This window comes from Lissotriton vulgaris, chromosome 5 (assembly GCF_964263255.1).
Source record: "Lissotriton vulgaris chromosome 5, aLisVul1.2, whole genome shotgun sequence".
Taxonomy (NCBI): domain Eukaryota; kingdom Metazoa; phylum Chordata; class Amphibia; order Caudata; family Salamandridae; genus Lissotriton; species Lissotriton vulgaris.
In genome coordinates, this window is record NC_141693.1 from 1335511133 (window position 1) to 1335527511 (window position 16379).

Below are 16379 nucleotides of genomic sequence, written 5' to 3' on the forward strand. Positions count from 1 at the left end.
ACTCCAGTTTAGCTCCTGACTTTTGGGGGCATTGTGATTTTCCGATCTTATTGAATCTAAAAAGATGGGGGGATGGTAGGATCCACTATCAGAGTCTTTACATTGGATGGCTGATTAGAAGTAATGTACATACTTTCCCAGTTGAGAGCACTGCTGACACAGGGTTCACTAGTAGGTTGGGAACAAGAGTTGTGGAGTGATGTTGTTTTAGGGCATGGTCGACACTCTAGAGTGAGAAAGGGGTATTTTGGTCTGCAGTTATACCATTGGTAGATGAGTGGATGCCTGCCAGGGGAAAGAAGTAGGATGAGATGAGGGGGAGTACAAGGGATGTTAAAATGAATAGGAAGGGAATCAGTGAGGTATTCGGATGATGGGGTGGGCTGTATAAGTGTCTCACTTGTTCTTGATGTAGGTACATAAGAGATTGTTGGAGACTTCCAGATTGTGATTGGATGATTGAATGAGCACGGTGCTATTGTTGTAGATGGATATAGTGGCTTCTGCATTGTAAAAAAAGAGAACGCGATAGTGAGTTTATAGCCGTGGGGTATTTTCTTGTGGAGGTGATGTTGAGTAAGGAGGATGGCATAGGAGTAAATGGGAGAGAGGAGCAAAAATATAACACTCAATAAAAATGGTGGGATCACTGTAATGCCAGCATCCGGGAGGGCCTTGATGAGTGATATGTGACTTCTAGATGGGTGTAGATATAGACAGTCATTGGGGGAAGAATACTTGCATTGCTCAGCAGTGCATTGAAGTATGCTACACTAGGATAGACTATGTTCTCTTAGACAAGAGGCTTTTATAGGGAACACTAGATGTAAGGCAATAACCCATTACGCTATCAGATCATAGACCAGTACAATGAACTTTGTATCAAACAGACTGAGTAAGGAAAAAGTGGATTGGGACAGGGCACCTAAATGAAACCCTGTTGAAGGACCTAGTAGTGATAGATAATGTCAAAGAAAGTATTAGCCACTATATAAAAGAAAACCAAAATAATGATACAAGTACGGTCGCAACATGAGATGCCCTGAAGGCTTTGCTGCAGGGGCCAATTCACAGCAGAGGTGGCCTGCTATAAAAGGATGAAAGTAGCTCTCTTGCATCAGTTGAGGGAGGAATGAAAACTGCAGAAGATGACCACAAGCAATCACAGCCGCAGAAACCTTAGAAAAAATCATGCTATCAGAGGCAAAATCAGGACTATAGAATTAGAGAGAGGTGATTATTTAGTAGCGAAGATAGATAAAAATATTGCGCATTGGGCAATAAACCTGGTAGGTTGATTTCTGATCTCTTGAGAGCTAAATACACACGTAGTTCTATCAGTGAGGTGTGAAACACTAAAGGGGGTTTATGTAGGTTACATTAGGAGAAAGCTAAGTGTTTCTTTGGTACTATTCAACACTATGCCAAAGACTGGACCAAACCCCTGGATCGGCAGGCATTTAAATGGAGGCAGGTTTGCCGAAGATTTCGCCAACAGATAAAAAGGAAGTTAAAAGGTCACTGGATAAAGAGGAAATATCAAAACCATAAGTAGTCTGAATTGTTAAAAGCGCTGGGGTCCAATGGCTTTCCAGCAATATTTTATTAACTGTTTACAAATCAACTGGTGCCATTAATGCACTAAGTATACTTTGAAATGTTCGAAAAGGGGCAAGTAGCTTGAACAATGTCTTGAGTCTGTAATGTCACTAAAATTGAAGCATGATAAGCCTAGTCATATTTGTAACTCATATCTGATAGAGACTTCTAGCTGCAGATTCCTTACTTTTGAATTTCCCTAGTGTCAAGCTGGATCCGGAAACCTTTGCTGAGCAATACCCCTTATACACGACATCGGGAGGCTCTATCCAGCTCCGCGTGACGTCAGCAGCGCCGTTAACGTCGGTTATGATGTTGCGGTGCCTATATAGGCGCCACCCAGGCACGCAGCTGCTTCAGTTAAGCACTGATCCGGGAAGAGCTACCCCTCTGCCGCTTTTGTCAGGCGTTTTCTCTAAATTTTGTGATTTTCCGACTTTGTGTGCCAGGGATGTCTTCGAGGAAGACCGGTTTCAAGCCATGTGGGACTTGTTGATGTCGCTCACCGATCTCCACTGCGTATGTCTGTGGTGTCTAGAGCGCGCCTACGATAGAAAGTTGTGTTCGGACTGTCGAACGATGGCTCCGAAGACCTTGAGGGAGCAGGCAATGAAGTTACTCGCGGCCGACAGTCAACAACATCAAGGAAGACTCGGAGGAGGTCACGTCCGGATCAAAAAAAGAGGAGGTCGCAGGACTGCTCAAGGAGCCCAAAGTCCTCTTCCTCCCATTCGAGGTCCTCGGAACACTCAGAGAAAAGGCATAAGAAGAAGTAGTAGTCCAAGCGGACTTCGTCTTCACCTCAACTGTTGTCCATTGTCTAGAGAGATAGGGAGCACCTCCGCTCTAGGCATGGTTCAGCGGAGCCGGAGCCAGAGTTTACTTCGCGTCTCCCACCCTTCCTGGGAGCCGGGGCAACTCTTGTTCAAATAAAAACATTTTTACAACGCTATGCTCCGCGTATATTAGTGGAACAACGCCTCTGGTGAGCCTTCTGGCCACGCAGAGTAGGGAGGGCCCCTTTGGTTTCGACGCCGTCAGCTCCAGCCACGACACCGTTGGGGCCCAAGGGATCCGATCCCATATCTGGTTTGACACCGGTCATACCAACACGACGCGATGCAGAATCCAAACTCGGTGTCTACAACGTCACCGATGCCCATTTTGGTGCAAGCTCCATCCTCATAACAGACACACAGCGCCAGAACGGCGTCAATCTGATGTCGACAGAACCCGGAGGTTCTATGTTGTCGTCTGAGCATTTTTAGGATGCATTACTCTCAGGAGTGAAATGGGAGGGTCTGGGGAACCTCTTAAACCCCAGGAAGTCTCTGAGGAGAATCTGGACTGGTATGGGGAACTTGGGGAGGCCAGTGGACTGGATACTTCTCCAGATAGTGGCATGCTGTTTCTGCCATCAGTGGCTATGGAGGAGGGGTCATCCTATGCCATTGTGGTTAAGAGGGCAGCCAAGGTCCTTGGACTGGAGCTGCCCTCAGTGCAGGTCAGGACTAATCTCCTGACTGAGGTGCTTCAACCTGAGGCTTCCACTTCATAACTCTTGTTGCTCTTTAAGGAGGCACTTACGGACGTCCTTCTAGGAACATGGTCCAAACCTGGCACGGGACTACTGTCACGTGGCCGATGGAGACATTGTCGACATCACTAAGTTAGCATGGGCACGACAACAATGTTGCAGATCTTGCGCACGTTACTACATGGCTTTATTTTTACAAGATTCTGTTTATGCCTTTCACATGAGTACTGTTTGCTGTGTTCGTTCTCTGCCTGTTCGTGGAGTTTAGTCTGAACATTGTGAGCAAGGTCGATAAACAATGGCCCTTGTTATTCTGTTCTGGTCAGGCCCTAGCACCAAGACAAAACACAATAACGCTGCTGCTGGAAGCTCGTACTTTGGTATTGCGGGGATACATGTTTAGGTAACACACACTTGGAGAGGGACCTTTCCAGGGAGAAAAGCAACACGCACCTGCGATGTAGAAATACCAACTATATTCTAAGGTATGGGGTCTGCTGACAAAGCCCAGAGATAATTTATTATATAATAATACTACTTCTTACCAAGGGGAGGGAGGTTAGGCACTATAGTCCTTTCTCCATTGTCCTTATATGATATCTCCCTTTATGATGTATGGCCTAGCTGCAATGCTAACTATATTCATGTTATGCATTTTTCGGCTTGTTGTGGCACGTATACTGCATGTTAGAGCACAATAGTTAAACATTTTAAACTATGTGTGTCTCGGTCGGATCTTATTGTGGACAGGTAAGAGAATGTGAGCGAAAAGGTGTACCTTGTTACCGCGATTCCTGAGAGATCCCGGAGTTTTGTGTTCTGGGGTGTCTAATTTTTTTCTTCTCCGTGAGAGTGTAGGAGAGCGAATTAGACACTACAGCTAGTCGGTCGTGGGCTCGTGGGTACTAAGGCAGTAGGAAGGCACAGTCCCTATATACAGAGGTCGCATAGTTCTGTGTATGTGCAGAATCCCTGCAACACTCCTGTGAATAGGACGATTGCAGGCCGCCATCGCCCAGCACTGGGCAACCCAAAGTTCCTCAGCCAACACCCCACCCCAGAGAGTTTGGTTGTACAGGCTTCTACGTCCCAAAGCGCATTCCCTTCCGCCTATCTGGATAGGGAATCCAAGAGGCTGGATTCATTCAGAAAAAAGTTGTTTTCTTCCTCCAGTCTGGCATTGCGGTCGGTGAATACTGCATGATTATTGGGCGTTTCTCCCATTCCCTTTGGGAGGCGGTTGCTCAACGTTCTGCTACAAGTCCCGGAGGAGGCCCGGTCTGTGCTCTCCCAAGCTGTCAAGGATGGGAGAGAGGCAGCAAAATTAACCATACGGTGTGGCCAAGATATGACTGATTCGCTGGGTAGATTGATTTAAACAATGGTGGCCTTGAGGCGCCAAGCCCGGCATTGAGCAACTGGCTTCTCTGACGATGTCCAAGACAATGTTATGGAAACGCCTTTTGATGGAACACAGCCCTGGTCAGGTTCAAGGACAATCTAGCTACGGCCAGTGCCTTGGGCTTCTCCTCCATCCCCCGTGGCCAGGCTTCTTTTCGCCCCTTTCGTGGCAATGGAAATGGTTTAATGCCGCGCCAACCCTATCCCAGCCACTGTCCCGCACAGACTGCCCAAGCCTTGCGAGGATGTGGATGCTGTGTTTTCCGAGCTCTGAATGGAGGCCAGAAGTTGTCGACCACACTGCCCCCAGCAGTCGCAGTCGCAGTCTCCAAACACTTCTAGGCTGATTCTTCAGGACCACACTACTCCAGTTGGTGGTAGAATTCGTCATCATCTCCCCCACTGGAGACCCATAACATCAGACAAGTGGGTTTTTCAGATGGTCCAGGAGGGCTATTCTCTACCTTTTTTCCTTTTCTTCCTCCTATTCTGTCAAATCAGGAAGACCATTTAAAGTTGCTTCAAGAGGAAGTTACGGCTCTCTTGCCCAAGGGAGCTATAGAAAGGGTACCGGTTTCAGAAGTAGGCAGTGGCTGTTATTCCCACTACTTTCTGATTCCGAAGAAGAACAAAGGGCTACAGCCCATTTGAGATCTTCACGTCGTCAATTTCTTCCTCAAAAAGGAGAAGTTCAAAATCATTACTCTGTCTCAGGTCTTGTCTGCCCTAGACCAGGAAGACTGGATGGTAGCGTTGGACCTGCAGAACGCATATTTTCACATTACCATCCTGCCGGGCCACAGGCGTTACCTGCGGTTCAAGGTAGGCCACAAGCATTTCAGTTTACCATGCTCCCCTTCGGCCTTACCAGTGCCCCTCGGGTGTTCACCAGGGTGATGGCGGTGGTTGCAGTTCATCTGCGCAGGTTAGGGGTTTCAGTCTTCCCCTATCTCAACAACTGGCTGTTGTAGGTGTCTTCACTCAGGCAGTCGCCTCCCACTTTCAGACTATGGCGAACCTTCTGCGTTCGCTGGGGTTCTCTATAAACGTACCAAAGTCACACCTGAATCCTTCTCGGACGCTCCCTTTCAGCAGAGCTGTTCTGGACACCGTATAGTTTCAGGCGTATCCTCCTGACCAGCAAGTCTATGATCTTCAGGCTATGATTTTGATATTTTAGCCTCTTTCCTGGATTTTGGTGATACTGACACTGGGGCTGTTGGTCCTCATGGCCTCCTGCATCCTGTTCGTGAGACATGCCAAATGGCGTATGCGGGCTCTGCAGTGGGACTTAAAGGTCAGATGGGCACAGCATCGGGGAAATCTCACCTACGTGGTTCAGATATCGGAAGGAACTGCAAAGGATCTGCAGTGGTGGTTAACGAACCACGATTGGGTCAGCTGCAGATCTCTCTCCCTTCCACAACCAGATCTCACAGTTGTGACAGATGTGTCACTTCTGGGTTGGGGCGGCCATCTGGGAGAGGTGGAGATCAAGGGACACTGGTCTTCGCTCTGAAATGCCTTTCATCGCGAGTACAGCACAGGCCTGTTGTACGCCTTTCCGCCCATACCACTCCTGCCCAAGGTTTTGAAGAAGATCAGGAACGAGTGGGCCCAAGTCATTCTTGTGACTCCGGACTGGGCGAGGAGAGTCTGGTATCCAGAGCTTCTAAGAATGAACCGATCCTCCGATCAGGCTGCCTTTTCGGGAGGATCTTCTGTCGCAGCAGCAGGGGAGGGTTCTCCACCCGAACCGGTCAACTCTGTGCCTCCATGCGTGGAGATTAAACAATGACAGTTGATCGCTTTTAACCTTCCTCCCGAAGTCTCTAACGTTATTCTGGCAGCCAGGCAGCCCTCCAATACGACAATATACGCCTGCCATTGGCAGACATTTTTATTATACTGTATGGAAAGGTCCATTGACCCTCTTTCGGCATCTCTTTCTACTGTCCTTTTATTCATTCTAACCCTTGCCTAGCAGGGCTTTGCTTTGGGAGCTTTCCAGGGTTACCTTTCTGCTCTGTCTTCTTATTTGCAGCTGCCAGACCAGCCATCTCTGTTCAAGTCTCCAATTGTAAATAGATTTCTCAAAGGGCTGGCTAACTTAATTCCACCCACGGCCTTTGGTATTGGCTATTGCCTTGGCACTGAGTGTGTCTCAGCCCAAGACATCTGTGAGGCAGCCACGTGGGCTTCTTTGTATACATTTGCAAAACATTACTGCCTTGATGGTCAGGTGCGCAGGTAACTTCTTAGTTTAGGATGCGAGTCTTCAACCCACCGCTAGCATAGTATGGCTCGGGTATCTAATTCAAAGGTAAGGAAACTGCAGCTAGAAGTCACTATCAGATGAACAAGTTACTTACCATTGGTAACGCATTATCTGGTAGAGACTGTATGTAGCTGCAGATTCCTTACAGCCCCACCCATGCCGCCCCGCTTTTGCGGACATATATTGTAGGACTTGAGTTGAAGGCCCCCCCTCCCCTTTCAGGACCCTAGTTTCGCACACGACTGCATCAGTTACTTCGTGGCTCTGTGCTTCTGGCGTGGAAAAATCGAAAAGTACTGACATCCGCGCCCCTGGGTGGCACCTATATAGGCACCGCAACATCATAAACGACTTTAACGCCGACCTCACACAGAGCCAATTGGAGCCACACAACATTGTGCACAAGGGGTATTGCACAGCAAAGTTTCTGAATCCAGCCTTACGTATGGGAAATTCAAAGTTAAGGAATATGTATCTAGATAGAGTCTCTACCAGGTAATGCGTTACCGAAGGTAAGTAACTTGTTCATCAGCCTTTTTTGTTACTTAGCTGGAATGGTAATATATTAAACAAGACAGCCATACACCTGTTTCAGGTGATTCTGAGGAGGATCATAGTCCTTGACCAGACTGGTTTTCTTTTTGGGAACAGGTAAGCAGCCCAGCTTTCCTTTGACACTCAACAGACATTTGGCGGGGTCGGCTGGGTCTTCATGTAGGATGTTTTACAGGAGGTGGGTCTAGGAGAGAACATGTTTAAATCACTAGTGGTGTGATATTGCAAGCCCACAGTGAGCGTGTTGGTACATAACACTTTTACAGAACAATCCCAATAAGTAGAATAACTTAGAGGATAGGATGTGGCTTAACGGCTAGAGCTACCAACTTTGAAGCTGGTGAACCAGGTTCTAGACTGGAGGTAGGCTCAAGCATCCTGTGATTCTGGGCAAATCACATATTCTCCCCATGCCTAAAAATGTATGTGTCTGTCTGTAATTCCACGGGTGCTCATGTAAAGTGCTATGATACCTTTGGGTTAAGTTTGCGCTATATAAAACTGAAAAACAAAAAAAAACTTGACCGTGGTGTTCCCTGTCACTGCTTCTGTTTGCTCCTACCTTGGAACCCGTCACACAACAGATTAGGAACAATATCCATATAAAGGAGGTCAAAATGGGTGGCATACGACCAAGCTCAGCATGCTTTTAAAAAATTATATTTTGGTCTTTCTAACAGACCACAAAACGTGACTTAACTGAGGTGATGGAAGAACTCTGGGAATATCCAGTTTTAAGGTTAATCTGAACAATTTGCAAGGGGTGACAGTCTCAATTTCGAAAACAGCTGTTTATGAGCAGGGCAAAACTGGGTCCCCTAAAATGAGCAGAAACGTTAATTAGGTATTTGGGGATAGACTTAGTTGAAACAATAGCTTTAAATAAAGACACCAGTTTATAAGGACTGACTAAAGTGTTTAAGATCGAGTTAGAAAAATAAAACTCACTTAAAATTATTGTATTGCCAAAAATCTGATAAATGTTCCAAACACTGGAACTCTGTAGTAAAAGGGACTATATTGCACACATACAGATTATGTGCATGGATGTCATTTAACAAGGACAATGGCCCAGGCTTGGCAAAGAGTCCTGCATTACCCATTAAGCAAGGGGGCTTAGAGTTCCCAATTTGCATAGATATTACCTGGCAGCCCACTTAAGATATCCTTTAGAAAGGTTAAAGAAAGAAATGGAAAAAGGCTGGTGCTTGATAGATCACACACTTGGTAGAGGCAATCTGTGGAAAATACTGTATATAAAAAACACTGCTGTATAGTTCATCTATTACAAGTGCCATCTTGTGATATGCAGTGATTTTCAATTGGGCTCGGCATCGCACCCTTTGCCTTTCACTCCATTGTGAGGGAACAAAGAGCTTGCACCGAGGATGGGACAGACAGTGCTTCCAGAGCTGAGTGGAACAGGATGCATTGCACTGCAGGATGTCTTTAGTGCTGCAGAGGTCAAACCCTTCAAGCAGATGCAAGAGGAATTTAGGCTCTCAGAGTTGAAGTGTTACAGTTGTGCCCAAATATGACATTGAGTTGTAAGCCTTCTCATCAGATAAGGAACTGGGAAGTGATTGATGCTGATCAGTAGGGCAATATACAAATAAGAGCTACCTATGTTGCTACACATGCAAGGGACAAAAAGCACTCTATAAAATCCTCTGTAGTTGGTACTACTCCCCAGCTTAACTAGGCCAAATAGGACATCGAGGAAGTGGTTGGGGGTACGGAAGAAGAGGGTTTTCACTGTGTTGGATGGGGTGTGGAGAAATCGGTACGCTGACTCATGTATTGTAGTTATGAAAAAAACTGTGTTCCTTTTGGGAATGTGTGCTTAACCCGGCTGAAGAAGTTCCTGGTTTCCAAACAAGCAATATTGGGGTATGGGGGTAATGCAGATGTAAACTATGTGGATGGCTAAGTTGTGGTGGGTGTTGTCTATGGAGAAGATGACACACACAGTCCTGGGGAGGAAGAAGAATGTGTTTTGAAACCAGTGGAGTATTCTATTGCACCATTTGAGCAGAAACGTTGACTAATTGCGCACATGGCACGCGCCGTATCTTCAGGATTCTGAATGGGCCCTATGTCTCTTGGACATTCGACAGGTTTTAGATTCTGTTGAGTGGGATTATTTGTGGATGGTGCTCACCCTAGATGGGATTTGGGGACGACTTTATAAGGTGATTGAAATTGCTTTACTGTAGACCAAAGGCTATGATCCGCCTCCGGAATCAGGTTTCAGAAGATCTAGAGCTCCAGCGGGGTACTCGTCAGGGTTGCTCCCTATCACCACTTCTTTTCGCCCTAGGATGGAGCCTCTGGTGTTGTTCTTAGATGTCGGTTGAAGCCATGGGTTATCCGGTTGGGGACAATGGTTCGCGTGGTGTCCATGTATGCAGATGACACTATGGTATACCTCCCACACCTCCCACACCCTGAGGCGGCCGTTCCAGAGCTCCTTAGGGAGCTAAACACCTTCGGGGAAATCTCGGGACTCTGTCTTAACCCTGGGAAATCAAAACTTTTCCCTATGGGAAGCGTGCATGACTCAGCGGACAGTGAACTACCTGAGGTGGGAATGAGCTGGGTCGTAGACACGATCCGATACCTAGGGGTAAGGCTGGCCCACAAATTGGTAAACTATCTACAACGCAATGTGGGGAGATGTGCGACGGGGATTCAAAACTCCATTGAGTTCTGGGTTGCCTCCCCCTGTCATTGATGGGGTGGGTCGCCTTAATAAAAATGGTGATTCTTCCATGCTGCTTATACACTATACAAAATTCTCTCTATTGTGTCCCTTGGAAGTATTTTCAATGGCTGGATCGCTTGCTGGTTGACCTCTTATGGGGTTCTAAACAAAGAGGGGTGAAATTGTATACATTACAGAGGACTTGGAAACGAGGGGGGTGGAGGTCCCTAGATTGAGCCTTTACGATATGGCGACACAGTTACAACATGCAGTACAGTGGCTGGACGACAATGATAATTGGTAGAAGCGGCTGCTGGACGGAACATATGGTGGGACTCCTTTACCAGATCTCCTTATGAAAGGATCAAGGGTAGCGGACCAATTTCCCTATCTTATTAGACACGTGGCTGCCAATTGTGAGATGGCGGTGACGACAATAATGAAACGAGCGCCATATGATCTTGAGGCCCTTTTATGGGCAGTGGTACTGTTTAAACGAATATGTCAAACTATTATTAATAAATGGAAGGAGAGAGGCTGCTGTTGGATCGGAGATTTGTACTCAGGACAGCGGTTCCTTACAAGGGAAGAAGCAGAATCCATGTTTGATTTGGGCAGGGGCCAGTATCTTCAATATGCGAAGATCTCCGCTGAGGCATGTGAGGTGAGCTCTGGCCAATGTTCCTGGAGGAACCACCTGTGACTGTCACTATTCAGGTTCTTACGTCTCTGGGAGGCAGATATTATATATATATATATATATATATATATATATATATATATATATATATATATATATATATATATATATATATATATATATATATATATATATATATATATATATATATTCACTGAAAAAACCATAGGTTTCAGACCAGTTATAGTTAGGAATTAGCATTTAAAAAAACAATGAAATCCACTGAAAAAACCATAGGTTTCACACCAGTTATAGTTAGGATTTAGCATTTAAAAAAACCAATGAAATTCACTGAAAAAACCTTAGGTTTCACACCAGTTATAGTTAGGAATTAGCATTTAAAAAACCTATTAAATTCACTAAAAAAACCATAGGTTTCACATCAGTTATAGTTAGCTGGAAATTTTACTGACATAAAACCAATGAAATTCCACGTTATAGTTAGTTGGACTCACTATAACTTGCGCGCCTGCAATGCACTGCTGATGACGTCAAATATTACATCACTCATGACATGAAGTAATTTTTTGGGTTTTTTGTTTTTTTGCTCCAGTTGAGCCAGTTTCAATTCCCTTTTTTGTTTCTCCCCCTAAAAAAATACAAAAAAAATATAAAACTGTTTTGAAAAGCCAAAAAAAGTACAAAATGTTCAAAAAACACAAAAAAAACATAAAACAACAAAAAGAAGAAAAAAAAGTTCTTTTTAGAACTACCTCCAATTTCTAAAAAAGGCTTCATTTTTTAAAAATTCTGTCATCTTTTTTCCTCATAGTACGCTCCCCGGTCCGCTCCCAGGTGCGCGTACCGGGCGCTCCACCCGCGCAAAACGAAAAAAAAAAATATTTTAAATGCCCCGCGGGGCCTTTTTATAGCCCCCACATCAAACCTAGGGGGTCAAAGGGGGTCTATCCCTGACGCCTTATGGTCATTTCCCCCTTTGTTTTAGCCACCTCTTGTGTCTCGATTTGACCGAGACACAAGATGGCGGCCGCTCCGGACTGTTTCGAATGTTAACAGACACCCGAGAGCCAATCAGCTTTCCGTGCGCACCTCGCGTGGCGCGCCCGGAGCGCTCCCCGGGGCGCGTACCGGGGCGCTGCTATAGATATATATATTTTTTTTAACCTAAATTACTCAAAATCCACTGGAGCACATATCTTGAGACATAGCAAAGGCACATCGGGTTACCAGTCCCTACAATTTTTCCAAATTTGGTGGAAATCCATTCAGCCGTTCGGGCTAAAAGTGAAATCGACCGCCCTATGGAAATTAACATGGGGAAAATGCGTTTTGGGACCCCCCTTTTATCTCTGCCCCCGCTTGACGAATCCCCCCCAAACTTTCAGGGAAGGACCGGAACGCCGCAAGGCCATTTTGAGGAAATTTTCTGTTAGATTCGTCAACCGGCACCAAAGTTATTCCAAATAGGATTTTTTTCAATGTTAAATCTCAAAATTCTAACTATAAGTACCTACTGGCGACCGCCAGTAGGATATATATATATATATATATATATATATATATATATATATATATATATATATATATATATATATGTATATATCCTACTGGCGGTCGCCAGTAGGTATATATCGTTAGGATTTTTTCTCTATGGAACTTTTGAAAATTCTATGTCTAATAACTTTGGCGTTTGTGGACGGAATCGGCTGAAATTTTCTGGAAAATGGCACATTTTATTTCTGAGCAGCCCCTGAAAATTTGGGGGGGTTCCGTCAAGGGGGGGCCGAGAAAAAAGGGGGGTCCCAAAACGCGTTTTTCCCATTCATTTTTCCATAGGGCCTTTGGCCTCACTTTTAGCTCGAACGGCTGAATGGATTTGCACGAAACTTGGCAAAATTGTAGGAACTGTTAGCCCGATGTGCCTTTGCTGGGTCTCAATATATGTGCTCCAGTGGATTTTGAGAAATTAACGTTTAAAAGAACAGATATATCTGTGACAGCGTACCCAATAGCGTACCAGTACGCGTACTTTTCGCGTAACGGAGCTTTGCGAAGCGAAGCTGATTGGCTCTCCGGTGTCTGTCAACATTCTAAACAGTCCGGAGCGGCCGCCATCTTGTCTCTCGGTAGGATCGAGAGACAAGAGGAGGCCAAAACGAAGGGGGAAATGAAGGAAAGGGGCAAGGTAGACCTCTTCTGACCCCCTAGGATTGATGAGGGGGATATTAAAGTGCCCCGCGGGGCCCAAAAAAAAAAAAAGCGATTTTTTTGTCGTAGAGGCGCAAATCGGTACGTGAACCGGGCAGCTAACCGGCAGCATAACGGGAGTCTGAGGAGAAGCTGATTGGCTGTCAACATTGTAAACAGTCTGGAGCGGCCGCCATCTTGTCTCTCGGTAGGATCGAGAGACAAGAGGTGGTGAAAAACGAAGGGGGAAATGAAGGAAAGGGGGCAAGGTAGACCCCTCCTGACCCCCTAGGATTGATGAGGGGGATATTAAAGTGGCCCGCGGGGCAAAAAAAACCAAACCAAAAAAAAATTGCGATTTTTCGCCGTAGAGGCGCGTCCCGGTACGCAAACCGGGCAGCTAACTGGGCAGCTAACCGGCAGCGTAACGGGAGTCTGAGGAGAAGCTGATTGGCTGTCAACATTGTAAACAGTCTGGAGCGGCCGCCATCTTGTCTCTCGGTAGGATCGAGTGACAAGAGGTGGTGAAAAACGAAGGGGGAAATGAAGGAAAGGGGGCAAGGTAGACCCCTCCTGACCCCCTAGGATTGATGATGGGGTTATTAAAGTGCCCCGCGGGGCAAAAGAAAAAAAAAGAAAATTGCGATTTTTCGCGGTAGAGGCGCTTCCCAGTACGCCAACCGGGCAGCTAACCGGCAGCGTAACGGGAGTCCGACATCTTGTGTTTTTGGAGCGTCCGGTTTGCGTACCGGGTAGCGGTCCGGTAAACGTAACAAGGGGAAAACCAAGAGAAACAGTAAAATAAAATTTAAAGGAATAGATTTCCACCAAACTTGGCAAAATTGTAGGGACTGTTTGTTTGTTGTGCCTTTGCAAGGCCTCAAGATATGTGCACGTGTGGATTTTGTCTAATTAAGGTTAAAAAAATATATATATATCTGTAAGCGTGCTCTGGCGCGCTTATGTTACGGGTTTTGTTTGCGCTGCAGAGACGATACGTCACGTTTATGCGACGCGTCATGAGGCGTCTCACGTGGCTACGTGATACGTCACGTAATAAAGAATATATTTTACAGCTATAGATATTAGCTTTTAAAAAACCAATGAAATTCACTGAAAAAACCATAGGTTATAGACCATATATAGTTAGGAATTTGCATTTACAAAACCATGAAAATTCACTGAAAAAACCATTGGTTATAGACCATATATAGTTAGGGATTAGCATTTACAAAACCTTAATTTACTCGCACAAAACCATAGAAATTCGCATATATAGTTAGTTGCAATAACTATATATCGCGCACCCGCAATCCACTGCTGATGATGTCACATATTACATCATTCATGACATGGTCAGTGACATTACTGATGACATCACTGATGATATCTCAAATAACATCACTGATGACATCACTGATGACATCTCAAATGACATCACTGATGACATCACTGATGACATCTCATTTGACATCATTGATCACATCACTGATGGCATCATTCTTGTGCTAATGTGATGAACCTCTTCAGACTCTAATATAACCTTAGATACACTCAGTGTATACAGACACTCACACACTGTCACTCATCCATGGAGTTACTCAAACACCTAGTCATTCATGCAAAGAATCACTCACCTCCATTTCCTCAACTATACAGTTATACACACCTTACTTATTCAAACATATACTAGCACATATTTACTCTCCTATACAATCCCTGATACAAGTTCACAATGATCCATACAGCCACTCACACATTCACTGGCTCTCATGCACAGTTACATAGGTTTGAGGCCCTATATATAGTTAGAAATTAGCATTTAAAAAACCTATGAAATTCACTGAAAAAACCATAGGTTTCACACCAGTTATAGTTAGGAATTAGCATTTAAAAAACCTGTTAAATTCACTGAAAAAACCATAGGTTTCACACCAGTTATAGTTACCTGGAAATTTTACTGACCTAAAACCATTGAAATTTCCACGTTATAGTTAGTTGGACTCACTATAACTTGCGCGTGTAATGCACTGCTGATGACATCACATATTACATATTAATAGGTTTTTTTAAATGCTAATTCCTAACTATAACTGGTGTGAAACCTATGGTTTTTTCAGTGAATATATATATATATATATATATATATATATATATATATATATATATATATATATATATATATATATATATTCACTGAAAAAACCATAGGTTTCACACCAGTTGTAGTTAACTGGACATTTTACTCATACAAAAGCATTGAAATTCCCATGTTATAGTTAGTTGGACTCACTATAACTTGTGTGCCCGCAATCCACTGCTGATGATGTCACATATTACATCATTCATGACATGGTCAGTGACATCACTGATGACATCACTGATGACATGGTCAGTGGACGCCGTTGTGTCAAAATCTTGGGCCTGCCTCACAGCAGGCGTAAGACTGATGCAGGCCCTTTCACATAGGACTTGCCCCATGTGAAAGTATATATATATATATATATATATATATATATATATATATATATATATATATATATATATCCCAGAGACGTAAGAACCTGAATAGCATTTAACATTAATTTGTTTTGTGCTTTAATCAGAGCCGATTGTTAATACCGTTTTTTTAGAGGATAACGAACATATTTTAAAATGGCGCCCTCATTATAATCAGCTAAAGGCCCTTATGTAGTAACACAGTCCTATGTTTGTGTTTTTGCAAGACTCTGACAATTGGCGCGTGTTTTGAATGCACAGTTTGTATATAATGGCGGCTGCCCGTATTTTCCCCATCAGTGAGCAAGGACGTCATGTCCGAAACGCGTCTGATGGCTTGCACCACAGCGGATTAAATTATCTTTAAAAACTGAAGACTGGCTTTTGGCGTTATTTTGAAGTCACAAACCTGTCAGTGCAACGAAGCACTATCAAGACGAGTTGGAGAATTATATATATATATATATATATATATATATATATATATATCATTAAGGGAGGATTTAACAGCAGAACCACTTCCAGTTCAGGCAACCTTCTAGTAAGACCCACTTGACTTGAAAGCTTGAAAGGAAACTTAATATGTGCTGCTTGGATAATTTGTAAATCAACTAGAAACATGTAAACTCTGTGCTGCAATGGTTGTGTTTATGTGTAATATCTTGAAAACAAAATCTATTTAGTGAGAAATGGAGATACGTCGATTTTGATGGCAGTCCAAATTCTAATTGCACATATTCAGAATTATGCTTTGTCGTAAATGTATCAATGAGTATGTTGTAATAACTTGCTTTCTTTATTGGTTCTTCTGCAGAAGGAATATGATGAGAAGACAAGTGCAGTGAAGGAAGAGCTGATGTACTGGCAGAAGTTGCGACATGATCTTGAGAGAGCAAGGCTGCTTATTGAACTGATCCGCAAACGAGAGAAACTCAAGCGGGAGCAGGTAAGTCCAAAT

The 16379-nt window shown here is 44.2% G+C and overlaps 1 protein-coding gene across 2 annotated transcripts in view; it reads left to right on the forward strand.

Annotated features, from left to right (window-relative positions):
- The window catches only part of BRPF3 (bromodomain and PHD finger containing 3), a 589697-nt gene that overhangs the window by 214670 nt on the left and 358648 nt on the right, over positions 1–16379 (forward strand). For both annotated transcript variants that reach the window (XM_086923268.1, XM_086923269.1), the window contains exon 4: positions 16236–16367. In XM_086923268.1, the coding sequence (XP_086779394.1) occupies positions 16236–16367 (132 nt within the window). The remainder of the gene's footprint in view (positions 1–16235; positions 16368–16379) is intronic.